A 17,560-nucleotide genomic window follows, 5' to 3' on the forward strand; every position below is an offset into this window, starting at 1 on the left:
CTCCCAGTATTTTGATTAAAAAAAAAAAGTTAAAACAGGCATGCAACTAGAAGTCGGAAGTTTTCCACTTCTTTTTATCAGGTGCCTTTTTACCTGCTGCCGTTCTCATTACAGGGCTCTTACGGACAGCTGTGCCGCGGCGTCATTCCTTGTGCCCTTGTCCCGATTCCTTCCTGCTGTAGTTTGATAGATTTTATTGAAATTCTGTTGGTGTAAAACGAGTGGTAAATCAGTCGCTCTAATAGAAGGGAGTGCTGTCTGCAGGCACATGCCCGGCCATTTGGTCTGACAACAGCAGGCCAGAAAAGCACTGGGGAGCGGGGAGGAGGGGGGTTGGTATGCAAATATCAGCGGGACTTGCCCACTTCACTTTCTAAATATCCGTATCGGAGCAGTCACCCTCTGGGAGAACAATGGTTCTCTTTTAGGGAGCTTACACTGTTTTGTTGGCCGGCTTGGCTTCCCTGGCCCTCCTCTTGCTTGGTAAACAACATCCCAGAAGGAGCAGGGAGAGATGCGTGTGCCCGTATTTGCATAGGAAGGGATAAAAATGCTCGCTTTTCAATTTTAGGGCATAGTGCGCTTTGCAAGTTGCATTCTGTAAGCTTTCAAGTTTTAAAATTATTGTGAATATATGCGTTATGAAGCCTTAGGTATTTACAAGTAAGGTGAATGATTAAAAAATCAAAATACCCTGTTTTCTACTTTGTCGCAAAAAGATACTCTGGTTTCAATGTTACAGTTTAATGTTCTTTGCTGCCATATTTGTTAATTTGCCTTTTTTTAATGCGTTTTGCTTTTAACATACACTGGCCATACTGCAATATTCAGTATATTGACCAAAATACTGTTGTGAAGCAACAGCATTGCTTAGAACAACTAATGTTATGGGTAGAGTCCTTGAGTCTGTGAATACTGGCTTTGTTAATTTGAGTTTTTTATTCCTGAATATCCTTCATATGTCTTACAGTCACTGCAGTGAAAATCTTCTGATCGTTAGGTTTATTTGGCATCTTACAACTTGTTAAGAACACTCATCATTTGCATGTTGAGAATGGTCATTCCAATATGATCTTACACTGAAAAAAGAATGATGCTAGTTTTCTTTAATGCTAGGCCAGTGTGAAAATAATTCGCTCGATGTTGCAGTTTTAAGATTATCCCTTAGGACATGCATTGCATATATTTTTGATGACTATACAAAGGCGTGCAGGTTTCTGAGTGATGATACAATGGTTGCATTAAAATCTTTCCATTTGTCACTGGATGTTTTTTTTCTTTCTGATTGTTGGGATGCCAGCTAATTAAATATTCAAACAGGCATACAGTTGTTTTAAAATAAAATTTGTTTGGGGCCCAGTTGTTTTATCTTGCTTTTTTTATCTTGAGCAACAAGTCTGTGCGAGTTGTGCACTTAGAAAGCAAAATCAGCATTCAAGCTTTTATCAAGCCACCTGGCTGAGTTGGCACACCAGAAACTGTGTTGTTGGGATCATTCTACTGTAGTTCCACTGTACTGTGGCAACTTGCTAAAAAGCAAATAAAACAAGGGCAACAAATGCTGCAGCTTGCTACACTGTTCTTTTTTTTATTTGTGCTTTCTATCTGTGTCTGTAAGCTCTTAGGGGTTTTTTTAGTGCATGACACCCAAACATTACTAACCTGCTTTTGCTCTCCAATATTTAGGTGTATGCACCATCCCCAAGTTCTGATGATTTCAATAGAGAATCTCCGAGTTACCCGTCTCCTAAGCCACCAAGCAGTATGTTTGCTAGCACTTTCTTTATGCAAGGTGGGTAAAATGACTTTAAATATACGGGTGTCACTTGTCCTTTAGGCAGAAATCTGCAGTCAGCCACTGTTGTACTGAATCAATGAGGAAGCATAAAGGTAACGTATTGTGGTAGAGCCCATGATTAAGTTTTATGTACTTCTAGAACAGTTAGATGGAGAGAGCTGTCTGTTGATTTAAAGTTTTTCTTACGACATTAATTGCTGACCGAAATTTAAGGGGATTATACGCCAGGCCAGATGGACAGAATCCCCCATCCTTTGATTTGTAGGGGGCTTCAGAGCAGCACACTGGAGTGATAGAGAAAAATGAGGTGAGGGCTTCTTGACTGTTCTGGAATTTGACTGTACAATATCAGCTAACAGTCTTAAGTTCTCAAACGCTTTTATATGCAGCATGCCAAAAAAAAAAAGGGGGTTTGCATGGGACAAGACGAGAGCAGAATTCATTTCCTGGGCCTCACGTCATACAGTTTGCTCGTGCTGTAGTCTGATGAGGTTTTGGAGCATATCAAAAGTAGAGTCTCTCAGTACGGGAATGTACAGAGCACTTCAGTTTGTGCTACAGAAGGAAAACTGCACTGACGCAGGGCTTTAAGGCTTATGTAATGTAGTAATTTCAGTTACTTAAATCTGCTATTATGAAATGTTTTTATATTTTTTTATGGTACTAAAGTATTTTAGACTATGAATTGCTTACTTTAGGTTAATAGATGTTTTGCACTAAATATTTATGTCGCTTAGCCAAACTTCTCTCCCCTCTACCCCCTTTTTTTATTACTTCTTTCAGTCTGGAGTTTTTATCAACCCTCTTGATAGAAATCTGGCCTTACTGAAGGTCTGTGTAATTAGCAGAGTACTTGGTATTTTCTCAGCTGTGGTTGGATTGTATTTCAGCTATAAAGCCTCTGTTGGTTTTTTGGTTTTTTTTAATAAATATAGCAACAGTGTGGTGGCATGAAAATAGAAGACGCAGCATAAACTGGTCACCATTTCCCTGCTGATGTTAGTCTGAGTAGCTGAATTCTGTATTCTTTTAAAAAAATTTATAAAGGAAAGTAGAACTCCGTACTCTTCATTAAATGTATTTTTCTTGTTTTCTTTTTTATTAAAAAATAATCTAAAAAAGATGGGACCCACAATTCTTCTGACCTCTGGAGTTCATCCAATGGCATGAGCCAGCCTGGCTATGGTGGGATGCTGGGAGGCTCCTCTTCCCACATGTCCCAGTCCAGCAGTTACGGCAGCCTGCACGCACATGACCGTTTGGTAAGATACACAGCACAGATTAATGTACTTGTACTTGTATATGGAGATCTGACTTCCATGAGCAGCAAACAAGAAATAAATTCTTGTATATCAGTTAAAAACCCGGTTGTCAGAAATCACAAACTTACTGTATTAGATTTATGTCCTTTTATTTATGTCTGTTGTATAAATAAAAATCTGTGGCTCTATAGTGGTCTGTTCAGAGGATGGATGAGTCCCTTTCTTTAATAAAGAGCTGGGTGTTGTATATGTGGTATCCTAAAATATCAACATTTATTTAAAGACTACTTAATGTCTTATGTCTGTTTCTCTTTTTCTCTCTAGAGCTATCCCCCGCATTCAGTCTCACCTACAGATATAAATGCCAGTCTTCCTCCAATGTCTAGCTTCCATCGTGGCAGTACCAGCAGTTCACCTTATGTAGCTGCCTCGCACACTCCACCTGTCAATGGATCAGATAATATTCTGGGTAAAAAGTTCTTCCTGGCGCTGCTTTTTTTTTTTTTTTTTTAATATTTTACAAGAAAATGAAATTTAGGGCTGCATGACACACAAAATTACTAACATTCAATTTATGGGATGCTTGTAGATCAGGGATACTGCACCACTGTGGCATTTCTGTCCTCGGTACGGCTGAGATGAGGCAAATTTTTTTGCAGTCAGCTATAAGACTTCCTGTTTTATTTGCTTTCACAGCCAAGCCTATGCTCAGGAGATTGTATCCATCTAACTTAATGGCAGTTATCCTTCCATAGTTTGGTATACATACATGTTCATATAGGTGGTTCTGGTGTTGCAGTTTGCAGAGCTGCTCTATCACCAAGGTACTGTGCAGGAGAAAGGCAGGAAGACTGTCTGTGGGGAACTTGATAAACTGCATCGTAAATTCCTCTCTTAACTGATTTAGGGATTACTGAGTAGCCAGTATGGTGGCTGGTTTAGTCTCTTCGTGCTTACCTAGAAAGCATGAAATACAGGCTGATCATCTGTTCCTTGCACATATTTGCATGTCTTAATATACAGCTGTAGAAATCAAATGCCCCCTGTAGATGCCCCTTGTCCCTTTTCAGTTTGAAATTATTTGTGCTTATCTTCATTTTAAGTAAGCGGAATTTAGTTAGGGTGACTATATTGGCTTTGAGTTGGGAACACGTTTTACAGACAGATCTTTAAACAGAACACAGTTAATGAATCAGCATGGGAAATTCAGGCTGGAAGATCCAAGTTTGCCACAAACTTGAAACAGCGAGCGTTGCATGATTTGGATTTCTGATGTGAATGGCTTACATTCACATTAAATACATTTCTTTGGCATTAGAAGTTGATAATTGGAGAAAGGAAATTCACCTCTAAAGGGTAAAGCAGATATTTCAGAGGATTCAGGTCCTTTCTGTGTTTCCAGTTGACAGGGCTTCAGGCCTCCTCTTGGCTTGATGGTGTGTGGAGCAAAACGGCACACAAAGCTGTTGACGTGCAACTAAGAGCAGGGATGACAAAAAGCTTGGAGGATAAGAGCTTTTCAGGGATTTTATCATAAATCATAGAATGGTTTCGGCTGGAAGGGACCTTAAAGATCTTGCCTAGTTCCAACCCCCCTGCCATGGGCAGAGACACCTTCCACCAGACCAGGTTGCCCAAAGCCCCATCTCCAACCTGGCCTTCAGCACTTCCAGGGATGGGGCCTCCACAACTTCTCTGGGCAACCTGTGCCAGTGCTTCACCACTCTCATAATGAAGAATTTCTTCCTTTTACCCTCTTTCAGTTTAAAGCCATTACCCCATGTCCTATCACTACATGCCCTTGTAAAAAGTCCCTCTCCATCTTTCTTGTAGGCCTTTATTTTCTAAAATAAAAGATGAGAATACAATGTGGAGAATTAGAGCAGAGGGAAGCAACAAGACACACAATTATTCAGTGAATTTGGCTTTAAGAATTAATGAAACATGCAGCACTTTAGTGATAACAGTTTAGAAATAAGCTGCAATAATAATAATTTTTTAATTTTGGTTTTCTTTTCACGTTTCATTAAAATTAAACTGTGATTCTAGAAAATAATTTCAGTCTTTTTTCTAACTTCTTTCACTTGTTGGTCCTTAAGTTATCACGGTGATACTGTGTTTGACTTGAAAAAGGAGAGCATCTAAATTTAAATCTAGTTGTTTTAATTAAATTTATAAGTATAATGAGAACTGATTCTGTTGACACTGACTTCCTCAGAATATCCGTTTAAAAAGTGGTTGCTGAACTGTATGTGATGAATAAAATAATAAAACTCAATAAAATTTCAACTTTAAAAGTAAGTGTTGGGTTTGCTTTCCACATTACAGGAAACAGAGGAAATGGTGCTGGAAGCTCACAGACAGGTGATGCACTTGGAAAGGCACTGGCATCTGTAAGTACCAGTTAGAATATTCAGGTCTGAAAGACACATTTAGCTCATTGCATCCTTTATTTATGTGTTTGTTCATTTTATGATATCAAATCAGGAGTTTCCATGTATGAAGCTAAAATAATGTACGAAGATACAATTTCATATATTAGGCAAATGTCTATAAAAAAGTGGAAGATGCTTTTATTTGTAGAAGGCTTATTCTGACTTCCTTTTTTTTTTTTTTTAGGTGATGAAAAAATTTAGGGCAGATACCATTTAGAAAGTTGTTTAGACAAAGTAAAAGATAATCCTAAGAAGTTTAGGGTTTGATGTTTTTTTTTTTCCTTTCCTTTAGTGTTTTACTTGAAGTCAAGTATTTTTGACATTACTATTAGAGCAGATCCTGCTTCAAGGCTTAAAATGTTTTCTCAGTGGCCTTATAAAACAGAGAGGGTTTTGAATGTTGTGTAGCTATAATTTATGGAACAGCCTTTAAAATGCTGTACATGCATAAAGTTTAAACTCTTAACCCTTGCTGGAATAACGTAGATAATGTAAAAAGTTGCAAGTATCTTCAGTGTACTAAAAGCTGTGTTTACATGTGCACACATACAGCAATTATTTTTGCATGAACACAATCAGATGTACTTTTTATAAAACAGTAACTGGTACAGTATAGCAGAAGTTTCAGAGATAGGAGTGGTGGCTGGAGGAGCACTTTGTATTTCTTGTACGTAGCAAATAGGGAGACAGTTTGATTTAAAAGATAGAAATGACTCCTTTGCAGCCCCAAAAGACCATTCCTGGGTTGCAGTCTGCATCCCTCACCTCATAGCAGTGAATGCAAATGTGCGTATTCGTGCAGATCCTGTTACCCTTGCATCCCTCAGAGGGTCGTATGTTAAAAGATTACCAGATCTGATAATGTCTGTGATGTCCATTTTGGGTAGGAGAACTCTGACCTACTGGCTTTGAGGAGAAAAATGTTGTCCCTGTTGCTTTTGGGGATTCAGCAAGTAGATAACAATTCACAAGTCCAGAGGGCAGTTAACACTCTCTTTCTGTCTGTCTGAGACTGTCAGAAAAGAACTGGGATCATTTTGACTCCTACAAATAGCAATGCTTACATACTTAAGGCTGTTCATTACTCTGCAGATGTATTAGGATGTCTGCTTTTCTGCAGCCTGACCAAAATTTCTGTCATAAGTCTGACACGCTGGCCAGTTAGACCTACGGGGCTTCGTGACGTTTTCAGCTGCTCTCCTTTTTTATATTATTTTCTTGTCCTCTCAGGTATTTTTGCCCAAGTCACTAGCTGAGAAGACCAGGCTGATGTTTTCAGGAAAAACTCTAAATATATTGCGAGTGGAAGTCAGGGCAGAAATGTTTAATCTAACTGGTGGGTGGGCTCTGGTTGTCATAGAAACTTGTTTCTGTCATCCCGTGTTGTTGCTTGGCAGGAGCAGCCAGGTCATTCCATAAATCATTTCTGTCATAGCTGATGGTGATGCATTCCATCTGCTCTATCAGTGCATGCCATAGTCTGCACACTTCAAATCCCTCGCCTCATCCATCTGCTTCCCCCGCGCCCTGCAACACACGCGCACCCAGCACGTTTCTTGCGCTTGTTCGGCCAGGAGCACCGCTCGCAGAGGGAGGTGGTCTCTCCTGCAGGTGAAGCTAGTGCACGTGAATTTTGATGGCTAGTAAACCAAGAATATTTTCCTGTTTGAGCAAAGTTTTATTTAAATACTGATTGTCTTGATTTTTTTTTTTCCCCCTAAGATGACGGCATATGCGTTTCTGTTAGGATTTTAAATGTTATCGCTGCAACTGTTGAGAGGAATTTCTAGTTCTAAAATTCTGTTGATGTACGTCTCACAATAGGCCTTTCATGTGCGAAACATCAGAGGATACGACATTTGTTCTTCAGTTTAGGTATTAAAGACCATACAGAATAGTATGTGATTAAACATGTAAGGCCAGATAATACATTTGCAAAGGTTCTTTTATTTTAGGTTTAAGCCTGGATAATTGTGGTCTTAATCTCAGGGTAGGCAAGAAAGAGAATTGTACATGAAAGTATTTACACAAAGTTCCCAAAGCCCTGTGGATTATGCATGAGTTTGGATAATGAACTAGTATAGATAGAAAGAAAAGAAAATCTGGGTATTCGTGCCATTTCTAATGTGTTTCCCTGAACATTTGCCAAACAATAACCCTTTAAGATTGTGCCCATGGAGGGTTATGTGGCAGGAGAAACATCTGGTTTATTTCATTGCCTAATGCCAAATCAAAACACTTGGTCTTTAATTTAGAGGAGATCAAACAGGAGGACTGTTTAACTTTGTTGATTATATCAGGCCTCTTTGTGATAACTTGTGTTTGATTCCTACCTCAGAACCAGGGTAAAGGCCTTTGTACAGTCTCGGTGGTTAAATAGCCACTGGTCCCCTCACAAAAGAAAAGAAAATGCAGGGAAGTTGACTTCTAAAAGTAATTCATGAATTAAGTTTCTTTGTTGCTTTAGACTCAATAACATTAACATAACAAAGCCTAACTGAAATGTACACTGTAGTGTTTAAAAAATTGGACTAACAGCTCTGAGGTTTGGCTCTGCAGGCTCTCAATTGTGCAGCTTTTGTCTAAGAGCCTTTTCATTAGACCCTGGCATATTGGCACCCCGCTGATTGGAATGGACCATGACTGATAGGAGGAGGAGTCTCATTTGTTGCAGTAAAATGACTCATGTTACCATTTAAGCCTGGCAGAAGGTGTCAGGGTTGTTCATCATTGGTCATTTAACAGCACAGCGGCCAGGGACTGCATGCAAAATGAATTCTGACCTCATGTTTTAGTTGTGGCTTTGGTATAATGTAGGTTTTCCCTCTTAGAAAATATAGCAAAATAAAATTGGCAGGTAGAGCGGTGAGAAACAACCAGTTTCAAAAGAAACTTCATGGCCTTTGGTCTGACATAATTTTAATTTTCTGTACCTTATCTGTCTGGAACTCTCTACAGTTCCCAAGCTGACACCCAAGATTTTTTATACTGATGTACAATGCATGAATTTCCTACAAAGGTCTGAGGTAGTTTGTTCTTTTAAATATATTTTCTTTCTAGCATATATGAAAAGGAGGTGGTATTTCCATTAGGGAACCGATGGTCTTTTCTAACGAAAAAGTATGATAGACCAGGGAGGAGCATGTGGTCTATAGGGTCCTGGTTTTGTCAGTTCAAAAAATACAATATGTAAATGCTGAAATGTCGTATTGTCTGTGTGAAGAGACATCAACCATACTGCCAGTGCAGATTTTTAACTGCCATCTGATGACTTAAAAATCCTGGTCTCTGCTCAAGTAAAACAGGTTTGAACTGATGACCTATAAAAATACGTTCTGAAGTCCATAGTCAGCCTCTAAACCTATTCAGTTCCCTTCTCAAAATGAATTTTCCAAGAATCTTGAAATTTTTAAATTTTAATTAACGCTTTAGGCTTTGTCTTCTCTTTTTCTCAAAACTTTTTAAATACATTAATAGCAAGGAATGAATTGTTGCAAGTCGAGGTCTAGTATCTTAAGGGAGCAGTTGATCTAGAAATAATAAAAATTGCTATGTGCTGCAACATGTAGCAAGAGCAACAAAATTTCAAATGTTTTTTGTTTGGTAGGTACCAGTAGTTGCTAGAGCAGAATGCTTGCTTGGTATTTTCTCTTGTGAAGGATTAATTCTGAGAAGATAACGTGTTGACTGCTGAAATCTTTTTTGCTGTCTAAAGTTTGAGAAGTCAGTATTCCTCTTCATTTTCTTGAAGTTTTGTTTGTTATAATTACGTATGTACTGTTACCTCTTATGTATATGATTCCCCTTCCATGATAAAAAGGCTGTAATTGTTGCTGCTGTTAAAGTAGAAGGAAGATCAGTTATACTTGTGTTGCTGTCAAATACAGGCTGTGCTTACTTTCGACAGCTGCTTGAAAATGAAAGTTTTCTGGTCATTTTTAGTGTGTTGAGTGTAATAAAGCAGAGCTGTGATTGAAGGCTCAAATTGTTTTTTACCAATCCAGCATAAAGAGTGACAATTAAAAACATGAAACGGAATCCTAATAGCTTTTTTTTTTTACTGTGTATTATGACATGTATTGATATACAACCTCTTTCATCTGTTGTTAGATTTATTCTCCTGATCATACCAGCAGTAGTTTTCCATCAAATCCATCAACACCAGTTGGATCACCATCGCCTCTTACAGGTAGAGACTAGCCATTTATCAATAACTTGTTTGTTGTTTTGAAAACATGCTGTTTGGAATCACAGTGAAATCAGCAGTAGCTTCCTTACATAATCACTTCTATATTTTGTTTATTTTTCCACTGTACTAAACCCAGATTTCTAAATACAGTTTCTTAAATGTTTTGCGATGATCATTCACTTAAATCCTGGCAACTGGCTTTGAAAATTAGCTTATTTAAATAATCTTTGAAAACATTGAATGACCACATACTATCACAGCTATAAAGATATCTGTATCATTAGGGAGAAATAAGAGTGATTTGGTAGGGGTTTGTTCTTAAAGCTGTACGTTAAAACTCTGTGACAGCTTTCAGTGACAAACACAGCAGATGTATGCTCCCCCTAATGAAAATATAGTAGGCTATGAGACTATCCAATTTTTACACAGGATAGCTTTTCATTCATATCTTTCATGAATGCTTTCATTCTATGGGAGAAGAATTTCTGGCATTTTTCAAAATAAATGCTCTGTATTGCAGCCACCTCTGTCACCTGTGCTTTGTGTGTTTGTAGTGAATGTGGGAAGAAGCATTCCAGTGTGGAGATGAACTGTGGGCAGCTGCCTACAGCTATTAGCGGGTAGTGCAGCTTTCACAGACACTGTGGCCTCAGCTGTCTAGTAAAAGTTGAACAGCTGTTCTCCATATAGAGAGGACTGTGAAAGCTCCATTGACTTAAATTTGTTGTTTAACAAAGAACTAGAATTACAAGCAAGATGATGTAACTTTAACCCTGTTCTTTCCTATAGCGCAATTTTTTAAATTATTTACCGTTTACGCAACAGTCTGTTTTCCCATTCTCTGTTGTTTAATATATCCCTGCAGACTCCTGGCTGTTGGTCACCTTCTTGCAAGAGTGTTTTGGTTTTTATAAAAAAACATAATTAACTTACAGTGAAAGGTGTACAGAACATGCTTAGCTGAATGCTTTTGTAATCTAGATGAATAGGTTAGTAATTACATGCAAAATGCGGTCATACACATATGTATGTGAGTATGCAAGTCTATGTATGTAATGTCACTCAGAAAACTTTTTGTCATTCAGACTTCACTCATGTTTAATGGCCACTGTTCTGGTTTCCTGTGGTCTTAATGGATTAATGAATATCTGACATGGCATACCTGAGCAGCTGCTTTGGGCATTTTGTTTCTGTACCTGAAAAACGCATGTTGAATTGAGTAATGATGGGATTAATGGGATTTCTGATTTAGTGAATATAGTTGACAATGTTTTGTGTATTCTTGTTGTACTGAAAAGGCAGATGAGACCAGAAAATGATTATTATTTTTTTTGTTTTAACATCAATGCAAATATTGAAAAGAGCTCTGTGGCTGGAAGAAAGAAGTTCTGACATTTCAAAGCATTTAGAATTTTAAAGATTCCAAGTGGAGTTCCCTGATTAGATACCACACCTGATCCTGTAAGCATGAAAGTGCTAGCAAATTTCTGGTTGTAGAATACAAATCTGTCATCTCTAAAATCTGAGGTTTTTCTTTTGCCGTTAATGCCTTTTCTGTTAGAACCTGTATCAAATGTAAAACTCTCCAAAACTTGCACTTGGGTTTGTGTCCCTTACTCTGATGGCTAACACAGTAGTAGATAGAAGCAAATAATACTGAAATCCTCATGCGCAAACTTAGCATCTGCTTTATGATTATACCCTCCCACGCCCTTTAATTCCAGTGATACAGAATTTATCAAGGCTTTGGTAAATTGCTTCAGTAGTTAATTACCTTCATTTATGAATCTGGACTTTTATCTTTATTCCCAGGTGAGTCACTAAGAACACAGTGAAGCACGATGTAAAGTAATTACTACTATATTTATTGCTATTTATACTCGTGGTAGCCATTTTCTGTCCTGACCCAAAAAGTTATTGCAGCTAAACCAAATGTTTTATGTACACGAAAAGAACATATTTTGGAGCATTTTAGCCTTCACCGAGATTTTCCTCTTTTGCAGTTAGTTCTTTGTTTATTTGGCATTCTTCTTATTATAGATTTGACTACATCATAGTTTACCTATCATTTAATTGTAAATTACACTAGGAGCACTATGTTTGCCATTTAAAACATTGAGAGATACTAACTTCATGAGACACTTAAGTATACAAGCCTATGTTTGACTATTTGGCTGTTACGTTGCTGAATAAGGACTAAGGACATTTTTTTGTTAATTAAAGTAAAAGCTTTGAGAACAACATTATGAAAACCCCCGAGTATTATGAGACAATAGTGTGTCTCCTCTTCCCTGCCCTCATTTAATTTCTAATTTTACATAAACATGCCCAGAGCTTAGCTTCCTGTACGGTTTTAATGATTGTGTATGTGAAGTTTATATACGGATCTGAGTGGTTGGGAGCCTTGGTATTTTAAGAATCCTCCTCCCAGGGTCAGAGGTATTCAGGAGCGTTTGGTCGGTTCTGAGGATGCAAAACCCGCCTCTGCCGACTCTGATGCGAGTGTGTGTTTGAAAGGGGAGCCGGCGGATTAGCGCGGGGGAGGCTCCCAGAGTAAGAACAATGCTACAGCCATGACTGTCGGTGACCCCTGTAAGTCCTAACACTTGCCTGGCTTATTTGTTTTTTCATGCTGCTATGTTGGTGCTGCACTAAAAGCTGCAGTTGTTAATGGCAGGGCTTGTGGTGCCAGGATGCTTTTTAACATAATGGGTGGATTTCATGCACAAACTTGTAGGAGGGGGAGTGGGGTGAGGCAGCAGGAAACGGGTGCCATCTGGCAACCTGCGCAGCCGTGGGGACAGTGTGCCGCCGCTCAGAAGAGCACTAGCATTACTAGAGGTGCGATTAAAAACTGCAGGTTGCAGTTGGGTTGTTCTTTTGAGAGGAGTTGAGTATTCCCTCCTCCCTTTTCGTCGCCTTTGTGAGAAGTCCTGCTTGCAGCTTTGTTCTGGGTTTACATCAAGGAAATAGTACCTTTGTCCATATTAAAAAACCCCAAACTCATCAGACTAGATGCATAGGGGTTGAGTCTGCTTTCTTAACTGGTTGCCTTTCTGCTTAATATTCAGCTGATGCTTTCTTGTAGGAAGTAAGACACTCGGTCCTGTTAGGAGTGAGCACTCATTAAAGCCTTGACTATGGTCTTGTCCGTAAAAATGGAGTTTTGACCAGATAGAAATTTGAACATCACACTGAGCCAAAATATTCTAAAGTTGTTTCATTAATGCTTGGCAAAAATAAGTGGGACTCCAAGCATTATTTCCAGGTTTAGGAATGACAGTAATGCAGAAGCAGACTACAGATCCAGACCCAGAGTAGCTGTGTGAAGTGAAAATTGGTAATTATAAACTTACTCACTGATATCATTATATTTTAAAAGAGAATTCCAGCACAGTTATAGCAGCTCTGGGCTTTTATGAAATTGGAGATGGTTTATTTATTTATTTTTAATTAGAAAGGCAATGCTTAGGTATTTTAATAGCTATGCAAGCTGTACTCTTTTTGCTAAATAAAACCCTTTCTTTAAAAGGTAACTACTTGCAGCTCTCTTGAACAAAGGAACTGTAATGTTATTAAACCTTTTCCCAGTTTTCCAGACGTACAGCTCTGGCTGTTATTGAAAGAACAAGCCCACAGGCTCTTCCTTTAATGAGCTGCTTTGGATTGTATGTCCATAATTTATTAATGTAATTGCTTTATTATTACATTTGTATGGCTGAAAGGAAGCTGTCTCTCATGGACATAGAATTTCATGTAGTATCTTTATAAAAGATGCATTATTAGTTGGTGAGAAAAATACATGTTGTACTACTTCAGGCTTTGTTTTAAAAGTACGGCTTTATTAGTTACTGCATTTCACTTCTAATTATTTCTAAATTTTACATGGTAATTGGGTATATTTATGTCAGATTAGAATGGATATGTATTTGAATTTGCAGTGTGTAGGTAATATGGATATAACTGTTGATTTGTTGCAGAGTCAATGGTTCTTTAACTGCCAGTTTACCTTAAATATACCTGAAATAACAAATGGGAATAACTTAGGTGTATTTTTACGCTTCTAAACTTAGAATGTATTATGATCTAAAATGGTGTAGTGTAGAACTAGGCAAGCTAAAGAAATCTTTTAGATCTAGTTTTAAGTTTTCTTACTTAGTAGAGAGTTGTCATAGACATGGTTCTCCACTTATCCTTGATTCATTGTCTGATTTCTTTAAATATTTTTGTTGTATATTTTAACACTATTAAAGATATGCCTACATACACTGAACATAATCTGAAGAAGAAAGAATTCAGCAATCTTTTTACGGTGACACTGGCAGAAGGCAGGTATTTCAGATACAGTCTGTGTGTGTGTTTAGTCCACTTTTTTATGTTGAAGTACTTCGAAGATGTCACTGCTTTTGTCGTTGATAATGTATCTAACGATATAGATGCCAGGATGTAAAAATTATCCCTCAGGCAGAATGAAGGAATTCATCCTCCTTTGTATACCCATATGTTAGCTTACCTTTATGTTATGCAGACTATGTTGGTTTTAATTGTGTTGAGAAATATTGCATCCCTGCGTCCCGCTTATGCTGCCTAAATCTGTGCGTTAACCGAGACAATTTTGACAGGTGCCAGTCAGTGGTCTAGGAGTGGAGGACAAGCCCCCTCATCTCCAAACTATGAAAACTCTCTACACTCCTTGGTAAGAATTGGTGAAAGCAGCATAGTACTTTTTACTTACAAGTTGAAGGCTTGGTTTTGTATAAATCCTGCATATCATTAAAGGAAACAGTAGGATAGCATTACAAATGAATTCTTTGCTAACAAATGGCCTGTTCAGTTGAACAATATAAGACGTGCAGGGTGTGTCTTTCACCATCTGTTCCTTGGGCATCAGGCTTCTGTGCTGAGGACAGCTGGTGCTAAAGCGCTGTTAAGAGATTCTGGTACCTTTTCACAAATCCATAGCTAATTCTTATCTAAAGTTCAGTCTGGAGAAAAGATAAAGACTTCATGCCTTCGCATTTACTTGTCCTTCCCCCTCTTTCAAATGGTAGTCTCCTGGGCTTGTTTTCATTACATTGTCATTGAAGTATTAACATATTTTATTTGTAATTATTATATGTTACTGGGGAATGTTAATGTATTAATTGACGAAACATTTTGCAGAAAAACACACAGGAAATAATATACAGCATTGTAAACTTTCTCCTTTTGAAGATTCAGCAGAGGATTTAAGTTACTGACGACTTTCTTAAATTTCTGGTACAGCATTAGGAAGGAGAGGGGAAAAATTCGAGGGAAGGTTTTGATTACCTGTTAATATTTCTAGTTTCCACGGAAGTAATTTCTTTTTTTCTGTCTAACAAGAATAAATGTAAGCTAAATCAGTTCTCTTTTCTTCAACATTTTTGCAATTAAATATAATGGATATGTACATCTTAGGATCCTAACATAACTGCAGTGTTAAATATTAGCCTTTTCTTATCTTAATATGATCGGATCTCTGTTGCATTAACTTGACTAACAGTTTATTGCTGACATGCACATCAGCTGTTTCCTCACCTCTTTTTTGAATTAATCTTAACCTGTGCTTTGCTTCCTGTTCTGTCTTGACTTTGCCAGAAAAATCGAGTTGAACAGCAACTTCACGAGCATTTGCAAGATGCAATGTCCTTCTTAAAGGATGTCTGTGAGGTACTATTTCACTTTAGATGGTGCCTTTTTGTGTTTCAATTAATGCTCTTCCTTTGGATTCCCCATTATAAAACTTAAGTTAGTGTAGCATATGACCCATCTCTTGACTCCAGCGTTCTGCTATTTCAGTTTCTAGAGAGCTGCAGTGTCAGAACTGGTTTTGCTTTGGGGTTTTTTTGGTCTTTTTTTTTTTTTTTTTTTTTAAGGAAAGTAATTTTAAGTCGGACTTTTCTTCAGTAACATACAGAGCTTGTTTTTATTTCTGAAATACTTAATCTGTTTAAAGATCCATTTTAGAAAATGATAACTTAAAAGTTTTGTCCAGCTTTTTGTAATACAGATTCTCAAAAAGCCACTGCCTCTCTTAATTGTTATCAATGTGGTGAGGCTGATTTTTATGATTGTTCTTTCTATTAGATAGCTTATTTTGTAGCACTTCCTTTTTTCTTGTTCATGCCATGTAATAGAAGCAGAGTAACATTAACCTTATAATAAGCTTCACTTCAAAAGCTGCCACCTATTTGTGGAATGAATGCTATCTCAAGCAAAATCTCCAGATATCTTTTCTTTTTCCTGTTTGTTTGTAGTGCTGGTAGGTGCTTTCAAAGTCTTTTGATACTGCATTTCATCTTCTGTCTTTAATATCGCCAAGGTAGAAACTGTTACGGTGTAATGAGTCTGCAGATACGTTCAGTAATGGCTGTTACCGTCCCTCTTAAATCCCAACAGCAGTCTCGAATGGAGGATCGCTTGGACAGACTCGATGATGCCATTCACGTACTACGAAATCATGCAGTGGGGCCTTCAACAAGCCTATCAGGTGGCCATGGAGATATCCATAGTTTATTGGGACCATCCCACAATGGGCCAATTGGAAGCCTGAACTCAAATTATGGAGCATCTAGCCTTGTAACAACCAGCAGACAAGCATCAATGGTAATGATCTTTTTAAAACGTGTGTATATTTATGCAAAGCAATTACAGTGGATGCATGTAAATTATCATAGAGCCTAGTGAGTTAAAACTGAGTTGTAAGATTAGTATTTATCAGGAAGAAACTACTCTTGATTCTTGTGGAGGAAAAATGGCAGACAACTTGCACCTGCTATGGGTTTCCAATTAGAGACTTGGGGTGGGGGTGGGCAGAAATGAGGAGGAGGAGGAGAAAGATGGGAAAACTGAGACTTTGGCCTGGTCAGTGGCCCATAAAATCCTGCTGTGACCATATGCAGAAAGCTGAAACTTTTTTGCTGAGAGTGTTTCAGCTTATACATGCATTTTTTCCAGATGTGTAATAATTGGCAGAACAGTTTTCTCCTTGAAATGGTGAATAGGGAGATTGAATGGGAAAAGCAGTCAAGAAGGACTGAATTTCAAGTGTTCTGGTCTGGAAAAGCTGTTTATTGTAAATTGGAACTAGTCTTCAATAGCAGATGCTGGCAGAGGACTGGGAGGAAGCTGTTGGAATGTGGAACCATAGTGTGCGCAGGCTCAAAATCTAAACTTTTTTTTTTCCTAAATGAAAGGAGTTTGAGCACAGCTGTAGTGTAAGTAACAATGAAGAGGAAACAACTTTTAGGTTAATCCCCAAGAAGAGTGAAATAATTCAATTCATCTCTTGTAGTTTCTTTTAAAATGTTAACTGTTCTGAAGAAATGTAGTCGAGCTTTTTGTAGATCAGAAATATGTTAAAAGCATTGTACAGTAAATGAAATCTATTTGTGGCATTGCTCACTTTCCTTTTTCTTCCTTTTCATTCCTGCCTGCTCAAAAATGCTTAAAGGAAAAAGAGCTTTTTGAAACATGCTTATTTTAGTGGTGCCATGTGTTTGCATGTTTACAGCGTAATTTTAAAGACCAGTTACATGCTGTGAAATTTTCTGTTATAAAACAGATTCACAGCTGGGTGCTGTGTGATCAAGGCAAAATTTCACCTATCATCAAAATAATTAGGTACCCCAATTGCTGAAGGGTTTGTATTCTATAAAACAGAATTAGTTCCAGGCTGCCCCGTTTGCACGTCACACAGCCATTTATATTAATTTCAGAACCACTGCAGTAAACATCAAAAAGAACTGGTTACTTTCTATATGCTGCCTGTGTCTGGGGGCCTTTGGGGGAGCGGGGTACTTTCCAAACGCATATACAACTTTAGGTTTCTATACAAGTTCACAGTTACTTTTAG

General features: G+C 37.9%; 1 protein-coding gene across 1 annotated transcript; it reads left to right on the top strand.

Annotated features, from left to right (window-relative positions):
• The first annotated feature begins 1,691 nt into the window (after positions 1–1,691).
• Positions 1,692–16,498, top strand: LOC104628504 (transcription factor 12-like). Its single transcript, XM_010297120.1, has 9 exons — positions 1,692–1,792; positions 2,921–3,060; positions 3,385–3,529; positions 5,389–5,453; positions 9,606–9,684; positions 14,307–14,380; positions 15,304–15,375; positions 16,105–16,311; positions 16,412–16,498. Exons 1-9 carry the CDS (start codon positions 1,765–1,767, stop codon positions 16,496–16,498), a joined length of 897 nt encoding a protein of 298 aa, XP_010295422.1. The 5' UTR covers positions 1,692–1,764.
• Positions 16,499–17,560: the final 1,062 nt, after the last annotated feature.

Source organism: Phaethon lepturus, unplaced genomic scaffold, assembly GCF_000687285.1.
Source record: "Phaethon lepturus isolate BGI_N335 unplaced genomic scaffold, ASM68728v1 scaffold4641, whole genome shotgun sequence".
NCBI lineage: Eukaryota > Metazoa > Chordata > Aves > Phaethontiformes > Phaethontidae > Phaethon > Phaethon lepturus.